Source organism: Myotis nattereri (genome assembly GCF_964212035.1).
Source record: "Myotis nattereri genome assembly, chromosome: 18".
NCBI classification, from domain to species: Eukaryota; Metazoa; Chordata; class Mammalia; order Chiroptera; family Vespertilionidae; genus Myotis; species Myotis nattereri.
In genome coordinates, this window is record NC_138093.1 from 36,707,044 (window position 1) to 36,727,682 (window position 20,639).

Here is a 20,639-nt window from a genome sequence, read left to right on the forward strand (position 1 = left end):
AATAGTATATGGCACACATCTAATGACTGAGGCAGCATCACTGTATGGGATGTGTGTGGGGAAGAGTCCTGTGAATGCACCACATGGTAATTCCATTGAGCCTTTTTTTTTTTTTTAATCCTCATCTGAAAATATTTTTCCGTTGCTTTTTAGAGAGAGTGGAAGAGAGAGGGAAAGACAGGGAGAAACATGCATGTGAGAGAAACACATCAATTGGTTGCCTCCTGCACGAGCCCGGACCAGTGTGGCCGGGGAGGAGCCTGCAAACGAGGTACATGCCCTTGACCAGAATCAAACCCGGGACCCTTAGTTCCACAGGCCAATGCTCTCTCCACTGGGCCACACCAGCCAGGGCGCAAAATGGTAATTCCTGAGGAGTAGGTCCTCGGACAGGAGAGGCCACACATGTGTGTCCTCGGATGTGTGTCTGTCTGTTGACCCCCAGGTCTGTGTGTAGCGGTGCGTGCCCGTGGCCAGGCAGGGGCGGGTGGAGGCAGGACGGAGCCCGGGGGGTGTACGTGAGAGTCCATGGGAGAATGCGCCTGAGCCCAGGGAGGGGGCGGCGCGGCTGCAGATGGGCTCTCAAGGTCTCCCAGAAACAGTTTTGTTTCCTAAGTGACTGACTGGCCTCCTGGGGCCTCCAGCCCAGACTTGAAGGTTGTTTCAAGATCATAAAAGAGAGAGAGGGAGGGAGAGAGGGAGGGCAGGAGCACTGGGAGCCTCTGTCACCCCCACTGTCCCTCCTCCCGCCCCTCACCCCACTTCTTTGCCTCCGTCCTGATTTGGACCAACCTCCCCAGCCCTGCTCACTCCCTTCCTCCTCCCTGCGGCCAGCCCTCCCTGGGCAGCCTCTCCTCCCCTCTCCCCCTCCCATCTCTCCACCTCCCCTTTCCCTTCTTCTTCAGGGCCTGTGGTCTTTCACGGTGGCCAGGCTCCTGGGGCCTTCTGGGGGTGTGGGGGGACGTTTTTCCTTCCATGGGGAGGCTGCCTTGGGGTGATAGGATGGACAAGGGTGTTGAGCAGGCCTGGGGTGGCCATGCCAAGTGTCCAACAAAGGTGCCTCTGACACCCCCCGTCTCTGCGGCCCTCTCTCCTCCCACGTCCGAAGACTGCAGTGGCCTGGTGGTGGGAAGGCGGGGCTCAGGGCCGCCGGGTGGCTTCCTCAGTTTCCCCACTGGGCCCCGGGACGGCGGGGGTTCTCCCCCCTGACTCGGCTCCTCTGCTTTCTTTCTGGTCTTCCTTTCCAAGCTCCTCAAAATGGACTCTGAACCCTCTCCTCTGCCTCTTCGTGCTTCTGTCTGCTTACTCCTTCCCCGGATTGCCCTTATGATTTTCTATTTTCATATCACTTTAGAAAGGATCAAAAATGGCGAAGAGAAAAGGGAAGCATTTCCCTCAGCCTCTCTGCCGCTGCTCCAATCCTACTTCTTATTTAAAATATTGTTTAAAGGTGATTTTTAAAATTGATCTCAGAGAGAGGAAGGGAGGAAGGCAGAGAGAGAGAGAAAGACAGAGACAGAGAGAGAGAGAGAGAGAGAGAGAGAGAGAGAGAGAGAAAGATTATTCTACTTATATATCATTCATTGGTTGATTCTTGTATGTGGTCTGACAGGGGATTGAACCCACAACCTAGGTGAATCAGGATGACACTCCAGCCAACTGAGTTACTCGGCCAGGCCCGATCCTACTTCTCTTGTCCTCCTGTGGCTCTCTGGGCGGGTTAGCTCCATGTTCGTGTCCCACCTAGACATGGACGTGGGACACGAACATGGAGACGGGAGAAGGAAAGGATGTTCAGGGGCCCGTGCCAACCCCCCTCCCTGGCGTGATGGCCCAGGGCTGCTCTGGGCCTCCGCCTTCCCATCTGCATGCCCTGCGATCCCCCCACGCCCTATGTGAAGGGCACACGCCTGTACGTTGGCCCTGGTGGGGCCATGAACCAGCTGTGCGGCTTTGGACAAGAGGCACCCTCACTCTGGCCTCCGTCTCTATATGAGCAATGAGAGCAGAGTCAGAAACTCCCTGAGGGCCCTTTGTAGCTCTGATGACTCCCAAATCCCAGCTACGTCCTCCCTGTGCACATCTCAGCCAGGGGCACGGGAGCTTCCCTGCCATCGTATTTATTCCAGAACCACCTGTTGGAGACCTGGGTTCAGAGGAGACCCGAGCGGGCAGGGACTCCTATTTTATTTATTGGTACAACCCACAGAGATGAGTCCGACCCCTTTGCCTCTTGGCACAGAAGCCAGGAGGGGCTCGGGTCCGGGCAGAGAGCACCTGCTTTCTCACGGAAGCCCTGGGATGGAGGACGGGGCTGTGATGGGGCTGAGGAACCTGACGTTTTGTGGCTGCATTTGATCAGCAAATACCAGATGAGTCTGTTGCCAGAGAGTCTTTGGGCTGGAAAAGTATGTCAGGGGAGGTGGGAGGCTGGGCTCATGGGCCCTGCTGAGAGGGGGCAGGGGTCATAGCTGGGCTCCCATGTGCCTTTGATTCCATCTGGGCAGGGAGGAAGTGTGCGGCCTCCTGAGGCAGGTTTGCTTTGGCCCGAGATCTGACCCAGCCACTGGCCCAGGGCACCCCGCCTCCCCGCTCCCCTGTCAAGAGGCAGCCTGGCTTGGCCCCCTGCCTCCTCCTTCCTACTCCTTGTTTCCCTTACCAGGGCCCCTCCACTTGACCCAGGACATAGCTCTGCTCGTCTGCCTGTTCCCTTTGGTGTTCCAGGTGCTCGGCCGGGACAGGCCCCAGCCTTGCTCCCACAGACCCAGCCCTCTCCGGGTCTTCAGAGAGCTCGGTCTCCTCTGTGCCTCGGTTTCTCTGCAAGTCCAGGATCTCTTCCCTCTCGCGCTCCTGTTTGGGTGCTCTCAGCACTGCCCCGTGGAAATGTGCTGGCACTGGCAGGCTCAGCCAGGGGCGCACGCCCTTTCCCAGGCCGCTGCAGCATTCACCCCTTCTCCCAGCTTTTGTGGAGCTCCTACTGTGTGCCAGTGTGGGGTCCTGGGGAGACTTACAGTCAAGGCAGGCAAGTTTCTTTTGTCAGAACCTCCTGCTGTTTGGTATCCAATCCCCTACCCCACCCGCTGACCTGGTCTCCCCACGGCTTCTCCCAGCCCTCAGGGACTCTTTCTCTTCCCTCAATCATCCCCACGTCTTTTTAAAAGTAGGTTTTAAAAAAGAATAGTTTATTGATTTTTAGAGAGAGAGGAAGGGAGGGGAGAGGGAGAGAAAGAGAGCAACATTGATGTGAGAGCATAACCTCAGTTGGCTGCCTCCTGTGCGCCCCCGGCTGGGATCCAGCCTGCAACCCAGGCATAGGCCCTTGACCAGGAATCAAACCAGCAACCTGTTGGCACACAGGAAGAGGCCCGACCAACGGAGCCACACTGGGCGGGGCTCCCCCTGTGTCTCTATTTCCATTCCCGCTGAGTGGCATCGGGTGGGCCTGGCTCTGCCTTCAATCTGGGCGGCTCTCCGGCCGGAAAGATGAGGCAGAAAGGCCGGGCCAGGAAGCATTGGAAATAGCCGTGGCTGGACCAGAGAGGGCGGAGCTTGCCACATAGGACCTGCTCTAGCATTAACCAGCTGAGTGAGCTGGTCCTCACTGACCTCTCATCAGTAAAGTGAAGGAACTGGACTGGGTAGGGTTCTCACCGCCAGCTTGCTATATTAATGCTCATGCGTGATGTCACCCCCAGGGATCATGTTTTAATGGGTCTCAGTGGGATCTAGACATCAGTACCTTTTAAAAGCTCCCTGGAGCCCAGCTGGTGTGGCTCAGTGGTTGAGCATCAACCCTTGAACCAAGAGGTCATGGTTTGATTCCCAGTCAGGGCACATGCCTGGTTGAGGGCTTGATCCCCAGTAGGGGTGTGCAGGAGGCAGCTGATTAATGATTCTCTCTCATCATTGATGTCTCTCTCTCTCTCTCTCTCTCTCTCTCTCTCTCTCTCTCTCTTCCTCTCTGAAATCAATAAAATAAATATATAAAAATAAATAAATAAAAATAAAAGCGCCTGATGACTTGACGTGGAGGCGAGGTTGAGAGCCCTGCGTGGATTGTCTCACAGATCTCTCACTCCTCAGAGCTCCCAGGTGCTGGGGCGCCATGCTAAGGACGTTAGCTCTTTCTAGACGTTACCTAGTTTGGGCCTCATACAGGTCTATCTTATAGATGGGGAAACGAAGACACAAAGATCCCAAGCTGCTTCCCCAAGTAGGGGGTGCAGGCCACACAGCTGGTAACCCAGGTCCGTGCAAAGCTGTGCTGCCTGGTCCTGGAATCCTAGCTCCAAAGTGTTAGATGAGGCTGGGAACACGGAAGCTTTATTTCATGCACCTGGACTCCTCCTTGGTCACCTGCCTCATCCCCTCAGTTTTAGGTTTGTTCTGTCCAGTCCCTTCTCCCCAGGGGCACCTAGCTCAGGAGCCGGTTCCCGCAGCGCCAATGCCCGGTGCCTCGGGCCCACCTGGAGCGGGCAGTCTGCTCACCTGGATTCCTCTCCTTCCAGCTGCTGGACCAGCAAGCACCCTGTCGCTCCCCCGACCCCAGGTCCCTCTCAGGATGATGGCTGGTCCTACACAGAGGCAGCGTGGCCAAGAGGTCAGGATGCCTGGATGTGAAATCTAGCCTACCACTCACTGGACAGAGTTTTGCTCTAAACTTTGGTTTTCTTTTTCTTTTTTTTTTTTATCCTCACCCGAGGATATTTTTCCGTAAATTTTTAGAGATAGTGAAGAGAGAGGGAAAGACAGAAAGAAATATTGATGTGAGAGACACACATCGATTGCTTGCCTCCTGCACAAGACCCTACCAGGGCCCGGGCTGGGGAGGAGCCTGCAACCAAGATACGTGCCCTTGACAGGAATCGAACCCGGGACCCTTTGGTCCGAAGGCCAAGGCTCTATCTATCCACTGAGCCAAACCGGCTGGGGCAGAGCTTTGGTTTTCTTAAAGCTCTAACTCAAAGGGTCTTTTGTTTTTTGTTTTTTTTAAAATATATTTTATTGATTTTTTTTACAGAGAGAAAGGGAGAGAGATAGAGAGTTAGAAACATCGATGGGAGAGAAACATTGACCAGCTGCCTCCTGCACATCTCCTACTGGGGATGTGCCCGCAACCCAGGTACATGCCCTTGACCGGAATCGAACGTGGGACCCTTCAGTCTGCAGGCCGACGCTCTATCCACTGAGCCAAACCGGTTTCGGCAAAGGGTTGTTTTGAGAACGCCATGCACGTTAGCTATTTTTCTGCCCCTGGTTTTCAGTGTCCTGGCCTTGGGGCAGCTGTCTCTGTTCCAGCTGACTCTGACCTCCAGCGCCCTGCTCCCCGCCCCCGGCCTAGTCCAGGCTCTTTCCCAGGGAGGGAAGGTGCGAGCTCTGACACAGGAGAAGCTCTCTGTTAGCCGAGGATGGAAGTGACCAGTGCGAGACACACTCTGGAGGGAGAAACAGGGCCGCCATGGAGCCGATCTGGCCGTGCTTTCCTCCTCCCTCACTCTCTTGCTCACTCGTTCACCGGCTCATGTACTTGGCAAGTGTCTGTGGAGCTTCTACTCTTTGCCAGGCACTGTGCTAGGCGTGGGGGCAGAGCCCGAAAGAGCTGAACTTGGCCTTGAGCGGCTCACAGCGGAGGCGCAGATGTAATGAACAAGGCCGGGGGTGAGGACAGCGCAGGTGGGGAGCACAATCAAAGGGCTGAGCACGGGAGGCTGGGCGCGGGGCTCACAGCTGCGGCGGACTCGGCCCACTCTCTCCCACAGCGAGCGCCTTCACCCCCGGCGTCCCATCTGCTTCTTTGTTTTTGTAGTCTTTATTTCTGGCGTTGTTTTCCCTTTGCTTTCCCAGTAGAGAGCCTTTGGAAAAATTCCACCCTTGTTTCGGTTGGACCAGGGAAAAGGGGAATTGTCCACTCCTCGCAGCCAGGACGGCCAAGGGGTGGCCGGGTCCTGGAGCGTCCAGGTGTGGAGCTGCAGGCTGTCAGGAGGGAGGCCCGGGGAGGCCATGTGACCCGGGGCCGGGAATGGGGACCAGCAGGACCTGCGCTGGGCTGAGAGGGCTGTGTGCTCCTCTACTCTCTCCCCAGAGTTCCCCTCAAGTTTCCTTGTCCTCTGTTCTGATTGGAGGGCAGAGCTGCGACCCCCTTCCACCACAGGAAACCCCGTGAACCCATTTCTCTTTCCCTACCCAGGTGCTCTGCCAGGCTGGGACCCCAGCGTTGGACGTGAGCGTGTGTGAACCACCCCCCTTGTTCCTTCCTGCCCCGTTGCACCAGACACGCAACGCTCACTGATTCCCCTTTCCCTGGGCCTCCAGCACTGCACTCATTCACCCACAAAGCTTTGTCGGACTCCCACTGTGTGCCAGGAGCTGGAGACACACGGGTGGGGAAAGGCAGTTCTTTCAAGAGGTTGCATATGCACTGGGGTTTGTGTGTGAGTGTGTGTGAGCATGTGAGTGTGTGTGTGTGTGTGTGTGAGAGAGAGAGAGAGAGAGATCACCTATTTGCATATATGAGTAAGTGTGTGCAGGTTAGGGAAGCAGGAGGAAGAAGAATGTTAGGAGCGTAGGTTCGGGAGTTAAACAGCTTGTACTTGCATCTGGGAGCTGCCACCTCCTAGTCAGGTGACCTGGGGTAAGTGACATCATCTCTCTGGGCCTCCTTGTCCCAACTGCAAAACAGGTGACAACCCAGCTCCCTGGGGCTGTTGGAGGACTGTGAGCGGGTGCGCGGAGTCCCCAGAGCAGAGCAGGTGTTCAGCGTGAGTGAGTGTGGTGCTTTTCCTCACCTTGCTCTGAGCCGGGTGTGGCCAGACTTGTGAATGGCCTGTTCTTTACACCTGTCTCTTGCTCAATCTCTGACTGGGAGGCAGCCACCTGGCACTAACCGCCTCCAGCCCGAAAACCTCTGTCTGCCAAACCACGGCCGTCTCTGTCCTCCGTGGGTCCCTGTCCCCACCCCAGGCTCCCTGGTTGTGCAAGACATGATATCACACGGTGGGAGTTTGCTCAGCCCATGCCACCCCCCAGCACCTCTGCGCCATCAGCTCCCTATCAGCTGCTGGAGATGGAGGAGAGGGACGGAGTGGAGCCCAGACGCCCAGCCCTGAGACTGAGGAACAAGGGACTTGTCAGTGGAGGGGTTCCAGCTCACAGGGGTCCCTCCACGGCATTCTGGGGTGAGCGGCAGCTGCCACTAATCCTGGGCATAGAAATGGCAGGACCTCCTGGGAGTCAGGGCCAGGTTGAGCCAAGGCCAGCAATGGCATGGTGGCTCCTCTATTCTTTAATAGACGTGCCACACCTGGGCAAGGGGTTTGAGACCTTGGGAAGGAGTGTGGGCTTAGCCAGGGTAAGAGGAGTCTCAGGGAGCACACACACACACACACACACACACACGAGGGTACAGGTGCCTGGCTAGGTCCAGTGTGCATGTGTGTGTGTGTCGGGGGGCGGGGGGGGGGGGGGAGATGGCTCTGTAGTCCTCGGAGTGTGTTTGGGTTTATGATGTCTGTGCATGTATCTTGGTGTGCACCCAGGGCCCCAAGTGTGCAGCTGTCTGGGTGCATCGCTGTGTGAGTTGGTTGTCAGGGTGAAGGCAGGTTTTTGTTCTACCTCTATCTCGGCTTGAGCCTTGCAACAAGTCAGCAGAGAGAATGTCTCCTTTTGGGAGGGAGGGTGGGAAAATATAGCTCATCCTGGCAGTATGCGTCAAGGCTTTCTAAACAGAAACAAATCATAGGACATTCTTGTGTGGGATCCTTAGCTCCCACCGAGCTGGGGTTTAAAAGAAAGAGAGCTGAGTGCTATGTGTGTGTTCGTGGCATTTCTATTTGTCTAATGTGTGTGGGGGTGGGGTGGGGGGGCCTGTTTCTTTGATGTGCTTGCCACTGTCTGTAAGGCGAGGTCTGTCAACAGCAGGGCGTGTGCCTGTGTGTGCGGGGCCCATGTCAGCCCTTAGGAAGCCGTGTAAGATGGGCTAGAACACAGGCTCCTCCACACTCAGACCATGCCAGGGCCACACAGTCCTGAACTTCTGCACCCCTCGTCTTTCTCCCGCGAATAATAACAGCACTGACCTCAGCAGGTGCTGGTGAGGATTAAATGAGATCATGCTATGTGCCTGGCACGGGTCAGAGTACGTTAATGGGCCTGTCTTTGAATGTGCCTCTCTGAGAGCCATGTCTCTGGGTTGTGACATCTCAGCCAGATAATAAACTCCCTTAGAGCAGGGCGTGGATCTTTTTTAAAGAAGTATGTTATTTATTTTTTGTTGTTGTTAATCTTCACCCGAGGATATTTTCCCATTCATTGTTAGAAAGAGTGGAAGGGACTGGGAGAGACACGGAGAGAGAAGCATTGATGTGAGAGAGATGGGTTGCCTCCCGCACACGCCCGGATCAGGGGCCTGCAACCAAGGTACATACTTTTGACCGGAATCAAACCTGGGACCCTTCAGTCTGAGGGCCGACGCCCTATCCACTGAGCCAAACCAGCTAGGGCAGGGCATGGGTCTTCATTATCTTTAATAATACTCAGGACACTTCAGTGCCACCTGGGTGCCCTCTACATATGTCATCTTGTGGGGAAATGAACACATGTTCATGGGAACACAGGCTGGCCTGAGCCTCAGGGCGAGTCTGCCGCACTCTCGCTCACCCCGCCACAGGCATCAGCAAGATGCTGGGTGAGCCTGTGTGGGTTTTTTACGGGCCAGACGGGGAGGGCCCAGGAGGGCTCTGCAGTCTACACCACACACCCCTCCCTGGCTGCATGTGGGCGTCCCGTGTGTGTGTGTGTGCGCTGCTCTGTGTAGGCGACATCTTTCTGTTACCAAGCGCCTTTATGTTATCCCGAGGACTTGCGCCTGTCAGTGTGTGTGACAAGCCTCCTGCCTGGGGCTTGCTCTCCTCCCCCAGTTTTCCAAGTTACATAAGCAGCGGAGGGGCATCAGGCCTGGGCCGCGGGCTCCCCCTGCTGGCGGCCTCTGGAACTCACAGTCTGGGAGGAGCGACTGGAAAAAGCTGCATTCCCTGCTGGGTTTCATTCACCCCGACTGTAGACGCTGGGCTTGCCCTCAATGCCTCCTCGCCCTCAGCTCCTGAGTGTGCCCTCCTTGAGGGCTGGTTATTACTTAGTGTGGGATGTCTCCCTGGTACGACTGTATGTTCCCTGAGCGCAGGGACCATGCTGGACTTGTTTACCACGCATCTCCAGCGGCCAGTATGAGGCCTGTCCCCGGCAGTAGTTGTGAAATGAGGGAGTTTATAGGGTGGAGAAAATGGGGCGTGGAAGTGTGGGGCTTTGGGGACATGTCCCTCTGAGCTCCTCATACTGTAGCCGTGGGGATTGTAACCCGCCCCACCATTCTTTTGACATTGTTTCTGTAAATGCTGACTTGGACCGATATGTCGCTTGTAGATAAACAGCATCCTCTGTAATAAAAGGCTAATATGCAAATGGTCCCCTGACCAGGAGTTCAGGAGTTCCCCTGGGAGTTTGCCTGAGGCCCCTCCCTCGGCCAGCCCCACCCCCAATCGCCCCCCCTCCCCCACCTGGTTGGGTCCAGCCTGCTGGACCCCACCCATGCACGAATTCATGCACCGGGCCTCTAGTGTTTGCATAAGAATCCTAGGAACTAACTGCAGAAGATACAGACTCTGACCTTCAGTCACCCCACTTCCGGGAGAGTTGTTGACCTTCAAACGTAGAACCAGGTTGACGAAAAGCCAGGATGACGCATGCCAGACCTCCCTTGACCAGTTTCTAGATCTTTATCGGGATGGACTGTGCTGAGAACTTTTCAACCCCCTCTCCTTGATTTTGTTGTTCTACTTTGCTTCTTCCTCCTTATAAAAACCTCTGCCTTCACCGAGGTGGGGAGATGGGCTTTGTGACAAGAGTCCCCCATTCCCTCAGGTGACCAGCACTTGAATGAAACCATGTTCCTTTTTCACCAGTATTTGTCTCACGAGTTTGTTTTTTGTGGCGACAGCTACAATACCTTGGTCGCTTAGAAGCTGTGTGGCCTTGGGCAAAATGCTTAACCTCTCTGATCCTCCGGCTTCTTATCTGTTAGATGACACCAACTGGTGAATATGCTATAAAGACTAGACATAATATCTGTGATGAAAAAAAAGAAGCCACGTACTAAACCTGACAAGCTCAGGGGAGGCCAGCATGGCAGGCCCGACAAACTCAGGGACCAAGAGTAACCACGTCGGATGGTCTGGGCATAACAATTCCCAGCTAACCGTGGGTCAAGGTGGGTAGTCCCTTCCTAGGCCTGTAGCTTCCTTGACAACGATCAACTTTGAACTTAACTGAGGCTATTGTCTTCTTGCCTCTATGATAACATACCTTTGGAATGTCTGGGTAACTTGCATCAGGACACAACCAATGCACCAGGGCAAAACCACAAATTCCCTCTTTGTTATTGCTATCTTGTTAATTGCTGACTGTTAACTATCCTGTACCCACCTATGTACAATAAGTATGTGTCTATCATTTTACTTTCTTATCCAATCCCAGAGTTTCCCCCACTTTACTTTCTCCCTAATCTATCACCAATGGATTTCATGTAACCCACTTATGTCTCCTCCTTTAATGATAATTTATAAAACTAGGCAAAAAACCGCCATTCTCCGGGGCATTATCTCAATACACAGAGATTCTACTTCCCAGCAATAGTCCACAGTTTGGCTCAAATAAACTCATAAAAATTCTCTACAATTTCTTTTTAAAAAATTCTCTGCATTCCTTAGGTCAACATAGCCAAAGGGCCTTATGGTGTAGGCCTCCGTGAATGCAATCTATGGTGAGTGTTACAGAACGGTCCGTCCACCTGGCGCTAGCAAGGCCAAACATTAAACCCCGAGAACTGCAGTGGACACATATTGGCTAGTTTTACTATGAATGGTGCCACCCCGGAGAACTGGAAGCTAACGCTCAGAAGCCCAAACTCCCTGACGGTGTGTAGGTTACAGATGATATAGGGCAAACTCACAAGACACCATGGGTTAGGGGTTCGGTGTCGTGCTGGGAGCTGGTTGACCAGAGGTGAGAGAAGGGTAATAAATAATTGTTTCAGGTTTTAAGGACAGTTCTGAGGTCAGCAGAACCTCTGTCTGGTTTCATGGGAAAGTAGCCAAGGAGTCATCCCTCTGTAGGGCTCAGGAGCTGAAACTTACCTTAGGTCAAGATGTTATCTTTAGCCTGTGGAGGTCCAGACCTTGTGATCATTGGTCAGGTCTGAGCTACTATCTCCTGCTGCCTGGGGGTGGGGGTGGAGGGTAGTTGTTGATTATGGGGACAGGGTGGAGGCTGTCGAGCTCTTTCAGAGGGATATGAGATAGAGAGATGAATTCTAGAGCTAAATTTTAAAGCTAAATTTAATCCAAGTCACAAGGACCCTGAGTTTCATGAGGAGGAGGAGGGCTGGCACCATCTCTCAAGCATCAGCAAGGCAGTAAAGCCACTCCACTCCAGAATACAGGAAGTGGTTTTCCTCCCAGCACTTCCTGTGTCTTTTGGTTTTCAGAGCTCAGCCCGGCCTGTGCATGAATTTAGGTGAAATGGGGAGACCAGGCTGTGCATGTGTCAGAGTGGGAGAAAATGCGACCCTGGGCCCGTCCCGGAAGCCTTGGGAGAGGGGGCTGGACCTCGGAGACCCCCTGGGGGATTCCAGCATTCTGCCTCAGAGTGTCTCTGATTTGTCTCTGAATGTGGCACCAACTGAGCACCTCCTGAGCCAGGCACTGTACCAGGCTTGGGAACGGGAAGTCTAGGAAGGTCTGGTCTGGCCAGTGCCACTTCCCCTCTCAGGGTTTGTTTCTCCTTCACTAGAGGGGGTGGGGGAAGCGTGGGGGCAGCGAGGGGTTTAGGGTGAAGATGCTAGGTGAGCTTCCTCAGCCTTGGCGTTGCAGATCTGACTTTCCTTCTCCCATTCTGTCCCCACCTTTCCTAGTGGGGAGGAGAGAGACCCCCTCGGAAAGGGGCCTCTGGCATCCTCCCACCCACAGGGCAGCCCCGCCCTTCCCAGGGCAGAGCAAGCAGAACTCCTCTCTCCTCATTGGAAATGAAGACTCCTTCACCCAAACCCCAGGCTCACCCTCCCCTTAAGTCTAGATTAAACCTCTGAGCACGCAACTTCAATAATAATTCAAAAACCCCTTGCTATGGGCCAAGCACCTTATGTGCGTTATTTCAATTAATAGTCACAGAAACACTTTGGGGTGGATGCCAATTTGCCAACAAGAAAACTGGGATACAAGGAGGTTAGGCAACCAGACCAGGGTCACCAGGAAGTGAAGGCGCCCACCCTCCTGATGCCACCCCGCGGTTGGCAAACTCGTCTCCAGCGCCCTTCGGCCCAGATCCCTCGCGTCCGGAACCCCCGAGTCCCGCCACGTCCCCTACAGCGGGGTTTGCGGCGAGGCCTAGCGGCCCGGGGACAAGAACCGGACTCAAGTGCGTGGCACAGTCGCCCCACCAGCCCCAGGGCGCCTGCCCCCAGCTCGCCAGGGAAGGCTGGCAGGTGCGGGGTCGGAGGGCCCTGGGGTCTGCGGCGCGGAGGATGGGGGTTCGGCTGAGCTCGGGTCGCCCGCGCGCCGGCGGGGGTGGGGGCGGGGGCGGGGTGGGGGCGGGGTGGAGCCAGGCCAAGGTCGCCGAGGGGCTGGGAGGGGCGGGGCCACGGCCGAGGTGGGCGTGGTCTGGGCCCGGACCGTAGTGGGCGGGGCCAGAGTCGGGGTCAGGGCGGAGCTGAGGTCGAGGTTCAGGACCCTGGTGCTCGCGGGGCCCCGGACAGCGACCCGGTAGCGCCTGGGACTAACGTCACCGCGGAGGCGGAACAGGGCCGAGGTCCAACATCGGGGGTCCGGGGGGAGCCTGGGTCAGGAGGGATCGAAGCGGGGCTGGGCACCAGGACGGACGCTGCTGGGGGGGTGGGGGGGAGGGAAGGGGGAGCGGGGCTGGAAGGCGGTCGCCTGGGGCCGGGCCGGGGGCGGAGCCGGGGCCGGGGCAGGGCTGGGCGGGAACGGTTTCCCGAGGCTTCGAGGAGGGGGGGCAGGCGGGGGAAGGCGGGGGGAGGAGGGAACTTGGCTGCGCCCTCTCGGCTCAGCTCCGCTCCGAGCACCCACGCTTCGCGCTCTGCTTTGCGCCCCCAGCCCGGGCATGCGCCCCCCGAGCTCCTGGCCACCCAGAGCTCACGCCGCCCCCCGGAGCCACCCAAGAGCCGGCCGCGCAGGATGGGCGCCCCTGGTTCCACGCCGCTGCTGCCGCTGCTGCTGCTAATGCTGGGTAAGCCCGGCCCCTGCCCTCAGCCCCAGCCCCAGCCCCAGCCCCGCTCGGCAGGTGCCTGCCGCCTGGCGCTCAGCCCGGGCAGCCTTCCCAACATCTGGGAGCCCTTTGCATCCCACTTCTTCGTCAGGGGCGCCTCCAGACTCCCAGGATACTCGAACCGTAGGGTCGCTGCGCCTAAAAGCTGGGACTCCGCTCTGCCTCCCATTCTGCCCAGGCCCAGGCGGGTGCCCGCTGTGCGTGGGCAGTGTCTGCCGGGCTTCATAATTGCCCCTAGTTGGCGGGAGGCCCAGGGGCCGGCCCTGCCCATGATCTTTGAAGTAGGTCTCCCCTAATTGCCCTCCGAGGTTGCACCCTTCATCGTCTGAGGTTGGGCGTAGTTCCCTCACCTCCAACCTGGGCAGGGTCCCTCTTTGCCCCACTTCCCCTCGGGGATGACAGGCTCTGCAGCCTCCCACTGGCGGACACACGCAGTTAGTCCCAGCTTCCTGCCTCAGGAGAAGCCAGGCTCCATGGAGACCGGTGCGGGGATCTCCAAGCACCCCGTTTCTGTCTGCTGGGTGTCCATGGTGGGGTGCTGTGGGCTGCTGCTGCTGGATTGTTTATGACATGAACTGAGGGCTCCCTGTAGATGATCCCGGGAGGAGTATGGCTTCAGGACAGGGAGACTGACGGCCTGTAGGGAGAGTTCAGGAGACTGAAGCCCTTGAAATAAGAGCGCAGTGTGGGGGTGACGGTGAGGGTGGGGGTGAGGGTGGGGGTGGGGGTGGGGGTGAGGGTGGGGGAGTCTTGCCGCCAGGATTCGGAGCTGCCACGGTCCAGGCACAGGCTGACAGCACCCGCTGCCTTTCCTGGACCAGAGCTCCACAGTGGCACCACGCAGCCTCCCTCTCCTGCCCGCTCCCGGGCCCGTGGGAATAGAATGAGTCCTGGGTGGGAGGCAGGAGGATGTCACCGGCCCGTTGCCTAGCACTTGGCCCATTTTCCCCAGTGGGCAGAGGGGAGCGGCGAGGAGCTCCAGGGAGGTGCGCTGAGATGCGCAGAGAGGAAAGAGCCTGCCAGGCACTTACAGTCATTTCGAAGATGGGGAAAATGGATCACTTGCCCAGAGAACACACATCTAGTGAGTGTTGGGCCTAAGGTTTGAACCCAGGTCTGTCTGACTGCAAAGCAAGTCTCTGCTCCCTCTTCCCTCTCTGCTAACCCAGAGAAGGGGACGTGGCTGGGGAGAGACCTGGCTGGGGGCTGGTTCCCTAAGGCTGTGGGTGACTTTCCCATGGGCATCTCCAAGCATCAGCAGCGTGGAGCCAGGAAGGTGGGAGGGGGCCCTTCTGAGCAGAGTCTGCCTGGGGGCCAGGGAAGGTGGAGGCTAGGACAGGTGGACGCCAGGGAAGGTGCCAGGGAAGGTATCAGCTCATCCCTCTTTGCCAGGACCCTGATGTAAAGCACCCCCAGGCAGGGCCCTCCTGAGTCGCACTGTGAGAGCGGAAGCTGTTAGCTCTCCCCAGCGTGGAAACTGAGGCCTGGGAAATGAGGGGTCAAGCCCAGGCCACAGAGCTGGGGTCAGGAATGGGCTGAGTCCCACTCTGCTCCCGAAGCTTAGAGCTACCACAAGCTCTCCTGGTGACCCAGCCACGGGAAGGGGAAAAGCCTGCGCCGGTGGGAGCCAAGGGGAGTGCTTTGGGAGGAGCTGGAGGACGGAGTTTGACAGCGGACTCAGCCCCTGCCCTGCGGACAGGCCAGCAGCTGTGGGGATGCCCCTGGGAGGGACCGTCTGGTCGGTGAGGTCGTCCCTTTAGGCCTTGCTTGCGTGGAGCTCCCCATCTTCCTCTCTGGCTTTGTTCCTCTGCAGGGACGGGTGGAAACCATCCAAGGACAGTGGGATCTTGGCCAAGACTTCTGCCCTACCTTTCTCATGGGTCTGCCCCAGCCCTCCTTACCTGCTGGGGTTCCGTGATCTTACCTAGTGGGGCTAGGATGAGAGGGAAGGAGGAAGCTGAGCCCTCCAAGCCCCCAGGAGTATCTGCTGGGGCAGTGTGGGGCCTGGGGGGAGGGGGAGGGTAGCTCAGTTGGTTAGAGTGTGGTCCCGATAAGCCAAGGTTATGGGTTCTATCCCTGGTCAGGGCACATACAAGACTCAACCAATGAATGCGTAAAAAGATGGGACAACAAATTGCTGTTTCTCTCTCTGTGTCTCTATCTCTCTATCATTCTCTCTCCCCCTTCCTTTCTCTCTAAAATCAAAAAAGAAAAAGAAAAAGAAAGAGAATGTTTTGGCCTCTCCTAGGAGAGAAAAGTGGGAAGGGCCAGCTGGGATTTCCTGTCTCTCTATGAAAAGGGAGCCATATATAAATGGATGCATATCATATGCAAATGAAGGCTTTTGTTAGGGAGTTGGAGTGGGGGTGGAATTGTGCATCAGCTGGACCAGCCTCTAAGATTGGCAGGCACTGGGGTGGGGGTGGAAACTTCTGTCCCCAGAGGCCAGGGCAGAAGCTGGCCCTTGCCCCATAAGCCTCAGCTGCAGCCCTGTGGGGTGGGAGAAGCAGTGAGCTCATGGCACAGCTGGAGGCGGGTAGGAGGGGGGCGGGCATTGTGTGGTGAGAAATGACTGGGTCTGTGCCCTGTCCAGCTTGGGCCACTGGCTCCATTGTCTGGAGTCCCCTGGCCCAGGTGACATAGCTGAGCCAACCAGCCCTTCTGAGCAACAATTTGCCAGCTCCTCTCAAACAAAGGAGGGGGACATGTGGTCTCACCATCTCTTGGCTAGAGGCTCTGCTGACCAGGCCAGAGCAGGAGCCCCAGACGTGAGAGTGAGCGGGGCGGGCCGGGCCGGGGGCGGGGATCAAGGTGGAGCTGGAATCAGGAAGTGTTAAAACCGGGGGCAGATGTTCTCCACTCTGCCCATAGACGCTCTGCTTCTGCCTCCAGAAATGGGGCATTTCTGGGCTCTGAGACAAGCCTGGCTGTGTCATCAGTTCCTTACGGCCCAGGTGTCCTCTTTGCCTGTCCTCAGAACACAGTCCACCGGCTTACCGCCTTTCTCCTCGCTTCCTCTCCTTTCAGGGGCAGGGGCCGAGAATGGTGCTGGTAGTGGGGGGACACCTGGGGATCCAGGCCTTCCCAACTCCCCTTCTTATTTCCTACAGGAGCCAGGTGCTGTGCCCGGGAGGTGCTGGTCCCCGAGGGGCCGCTGTACCGCGTGGCTGGCACGGCCGTCTCTATCCCCTGCAACGTCACTGGCTATGAGGGCCCCGCCCGGCAGGACTTCGAGTGGTTCCTCTACAGGCCTGAGGCCCCAGAGGCTGCACTGGGCATCGTTAGTACCAGGGATGCCCGGTTCTCCTACGCGGTCTTCGGGCCCCGCGTGGCAGCCGGCGAGGTGCAGGTGCAGCGTGTGCGGGACGACGCCGCGGTGCTCCACATCGCGCGCCTGCAGGCCCAGGACGCGGGTGTGTATGAGTGCTACACGCCCTCCACGGACGCCCGCTACCTGGGCAGCTACAGCGGCAAGGTGGAGCTGAGAGGTACTGAGCCCTGGGGAGGGGCGGGGTGGGGGGCCGGGGGCAGAAAGAAAGGCAGAAAGTCAGGGCCGGGAGGAGCTTGTCAGATCACCCCTTAGGCTTTGCAGCTGAGGAGCCTGAGGCCCAAAGAGGTTAAGTGAGCCCTGGCCGGTTTGGCTCAGTGGATAGAGCATTGGCCTGCGGACTGAAAGGTCCCAGGTTCAGTTCTGGTCAAGGGCACGTGCCTGGGTTGTGGGATCGATCCCCAGTGGGGGGACTTGCGGGAGGCAGCCGATCCATGATTCTCTCTCATCATGGATGTTTCTGTCTCTCTCTCTCTCCCTCTTCCTTCCTCTCTGAAATCAATTAAAAAATATATTTTTTTTAAAAAAGAGGTTAAGTGACTTGCACAAAACCACCCAACCTGTCAGTGGCTGCCCTCCCAGTCCACTGCGCCTATTCCATTGCACTGCCTTCTGGGACAGGAGAAGCATCCTTACAATGTCCGATCCCTTCTCCATTCCCCGTCAGAGTGAACCTACTCCATTCCTGGCGCTTCTAGATTCCAGATCTGGAGGAGTGGGGTAGGAGGAGTAAGGCCATGTGACATTCTCACGCTCTTAAGATTCTTTGTCTTCTGAGAAGGAAGACAGAGCCACTTCTCTGAGTATTTCAAACAGGGGTCAGTCCCAAACATAAGGGTGAGCAGGCAGCGGGCTGGTTCTGATATTCAGCGAGTGTTTATTGAGCGCCTGTTGTGTGCGTGGCACCCCTGAGCTACAGAAGAAGCCAGACGCCATGAACTCTTCGCCCTCTAGGAGCGCGCAGTCTAAGGGGGTTGCAGGTAGGAAACAGTGATGAGGGCTGCCAGCCCCAGCCCTCCTTCACTCCGGCTGTTCTCTCCAGTTCTTCCAGATGTGCTGCAGGTGTCTGCGGCCGCCCTCGGGCCCCGAGGCCGGCAGGCTCCCACTTCTCCCTCTCGCCTGACGGTGCACGAGGGGCAGGAGCTGGCTCTGGGCTGTCTGGCGCGGACCAGCACGCAGAAGCACACGCACCTGGCGGTGTCCTTCGGCCGAGCGGTGCCCGAGGCACCCGTGGGGCGAGCGACTCTGCAGGAAGTGGTGGGACTTCGGCCTGACCTGGCCGTGGAGGCCGGCGCTCCCTATGCCGAGCGGCTGGCTGCCGGGGAGCTGCGGCTGGGCAAGGAGGGGGCTGAGCGGTACCGCATGGTGCTGGGGGGCGCCCAGGCCGAGGACGCCGGCACCTACCACTGCACGGCCGCCGAGTGGATTCAGGACCCCGACGGCAGCTGGGCCCAGATCGCGGAGAAGAGGGCGGTCCTGGCCCACGTGGACGTGCAGACTCTGTGTGAGGGCAGGGGCTGGGAGCCGGAGTATCTCGGGGGCTGGCTCCGCGGGCACTGGGGACACTAGATGGTCCTTGTCTGGCCAGGGAGCCCACCTTCCCTAGAGTGAGCAGTGCTGTGAGCATCACTTCCCTCTGTACCCAGGATGGCTTTTCTGTGCTTAGAGTGGGAGTGGAGACAGGAGGGCTCTGGCTGAGGGGTGAGTCAGGCCCCTGGGCGGGGAGAGGGTCATACTCCGGGTTAGTCAGATGGGTGGCCTCGAAGGGAACGACAGCTGGTGAGGCAGGTGCCCTGTGCCCCTCCGGCCTCCGTGACGCCTCTTCCCCCTCCTGTGTTTCAGCCAGCCAGCTAGCCGTGGCGGTGGGGCCTGGTGAACGTCGGATTGGCCCCGGGGAGCCCTTGGAACTGCTGTGCAACGTGTCCGGGGCGCTGCCCCCACCAGGCCATCATGCGACGTACTCTGTGGGCTGGGAGATGGCGCCTGCAGGGGCACCTGGGCCTGGCCGCCTGGTGGCCCAGTTGGACACAGAGGGCGTGGGGAGCCTGGGCTCTGGCTACGAGGGCCGGCACATTGCCATGGAGAAGGTGGCATCCAGAACCTACCGGCTACGGATGGAGGCTGCCCAGCCTGGCGACTCGGGCACCTACCGCTGCCTCGCCAAGGCCTATGTCCGAGGGTCTGGGGTCCGGCTTCGTGAAGCAGCCAGTGCCCGCTCCCGGCCCCTCCCCGTGCACGTGCGGGAGGAAGGTAAGAGGGGCGAGTTGGGCTTGTAGATCCCTTTTCCTTCTGTTCCCAGGCCTCTCTCCCTTCCTCAGCTGCCTCCAGGCCTTAGTCTCACACTCCCCTTGTAAGATTGTGGGGACACCTTGAATTCCCTGGGGTGTTGCTTGGACAGCGGTCCTGGCCGCGTGCCCCCGACCCTTGACCCTCTGCTGCCGTGGTCTCTGTTGTGCAGGCGTGGTGCTGGAGGCGGTGGCGTGGCTGGCAGGAGGCGCGGTGTACCGCGGGGAGACGGCCTCCCTGCTCTGCAACATCTCCGTGCGCGGTGGCCCCGCAGGGCTGCGGCTGGCCACCAGCTGGTGGGTGGAGCGACCCGAGGACCCAGAGCTGAGCTCCGCCCCTGCCCAGCTGGTGGGTGGCATGGGCCAGGATGGTGTGGCAAAGCTGGGGGTCCGACCCGGAGGAGGCCCTGTGAGTGTGGAGCTGGTGGGGCCCCGGAGCCATCGGCTGAGACTGCACAGCTTGGGGCCCGAGGACGAAGGCATATACCACTGCACCCCCAGCGCCTGGGTGCAGCATGCCGACTACAGCTGGTACCAGGTGGGCAGTGCCCGATCCGGGCCTGTCACAGTCTACCCCTACCTGCATGGTGAGTGCCTCCCTCCCCACCTCCTGACTCCCTGCCTCCCTCCAGCCCCACGCTCTCATTCCTCCCTTTCCATCTGACCCTCCTACCACTCTCCCCTCTTCTCCCCACATCACCTCACTCGGAGAGCCCTGAAAATCCAGCTCTCTGCCCCCAGGGCCCATCTGCCCAGAGTCCTCGGTGGTGGAGGTTGCTGACTGCAGAGAGGGCAGGGGGTGGGCTGGGAGGGCTGGCTGTGATTGGGGAGGAGGTGCAGACAGCTTGATAAAGAAGGTGCTGGGACTTCAGGGAGACTGTGTGGGGGGCAGCGGCACCCCAGGCTGAGCCATTCTCTCTCACCCAGCCCGGGACACCCTGCTCATGCCCCTGCTGGTGGGGGCAGCGGTTGCCCTAGTCACCGGCGCCGCCATCCTTAGCACCATCACCTGCTGCTTCATGAAGAGGCTGCGAAAACGATGAGCCCTTGCCCCCGGCCCAGGTGAGGGAAAGAAGCCCGGCCATGCCTTCTCAAGCCCTGTTAGGAGCTGCTTGCTCCTTGCCCCCCCGCCCCCCCACCCCCACCCCGAGGAGGAGCCAGCTCACAGTTCTCTGCAGGACCCTGTGAATTCACGGGGTGAGGGCTGGGAGGGAGCCCCCCCAGGGCCCTCCTTAGCCCACTCCACACTTTCTCTGCAGGTCTCACAGGTGTTGACTGTCTTCCAGCCCAGCTCCAAGCCCACCTCTGGTTGCCCGGATACCCTCTCCCTCTGTCTGCTCTTTAATTTATTGGACCTACCCCCACTCACAGTGGGGGGCCTGGCCTCCACTCCCCACTCCTGCCTCCCGATTCCTCCCTCTGGCTTTGTGTGCCGTATCTCACACCCAGCCTGCAGGGAGGCCTTCCCCATCCTGGTTAGTTTTTCTAAGATGTGAATAAACTGGTTTTATAAAATCCAGGCGTGGCGTGTCTTCCCTGCATCGCGCTGTGAGAGGCTGGGGGTGGCAGGGAGGTTGCCGGGGGCCGACAGCCTATTCTGGGTGACCCAGGTCTCCTCCCACCACAGACACCATCTGGCCTCCGTGGGCTGTGCCGCCCACCCAGGAAGGGACACCTGGGTCCCATCTGCTGCC

General features: G+C 58.3%; 1 protein-coding gene across 2 annotated transcripts; it reads left to right on the forward strand.

Annotated features, from left to right (window-relative positions):
• Positions 1–12,336: 12,336 nt before the first annotated feature.
• On the forward strand, positions 12,337–20,462 carry IGSF8 (immunoglobulin superfamily member 8). 2 transcript variants are annotated; one of them, XM_081112689.1, is made up of 8 exons: positions 12,337–12,532; positions 13,161–13,293; positions 16,443–16,820; positions 17,703–18,164; positions 18,503–18,910; positions 19,119–19,532; positions 19,873–20,007; positions 20,205–20,462. In XM_081112689.1, the coding sequence occupies exons 2-7, from the start codon at positions 13,242–13,244 to the stop codon at positions 19,986–19,988; spliced, it is 1,830 nt and encodes a 609-aa protein (XP_080968815.1). In that variant the 5' UTR covers positions 12,337–12,532; positions 13,161–13,241; the 3' UTR covers positions 19,989–20,007; positions 20,205–20,462. The 2 variants fall into 2 exon arrangements, with proteins under 2 accessions (XP_080968815.1, XP_080968814.1); XM_081112688.1 differs by lacking the exon at positions 12,337–12,532 and adding an exon at positions 12,748–12,855.
• The last annotated feature ends 177 nt before the right edge of the window (positions 20,463–20,639 follow it).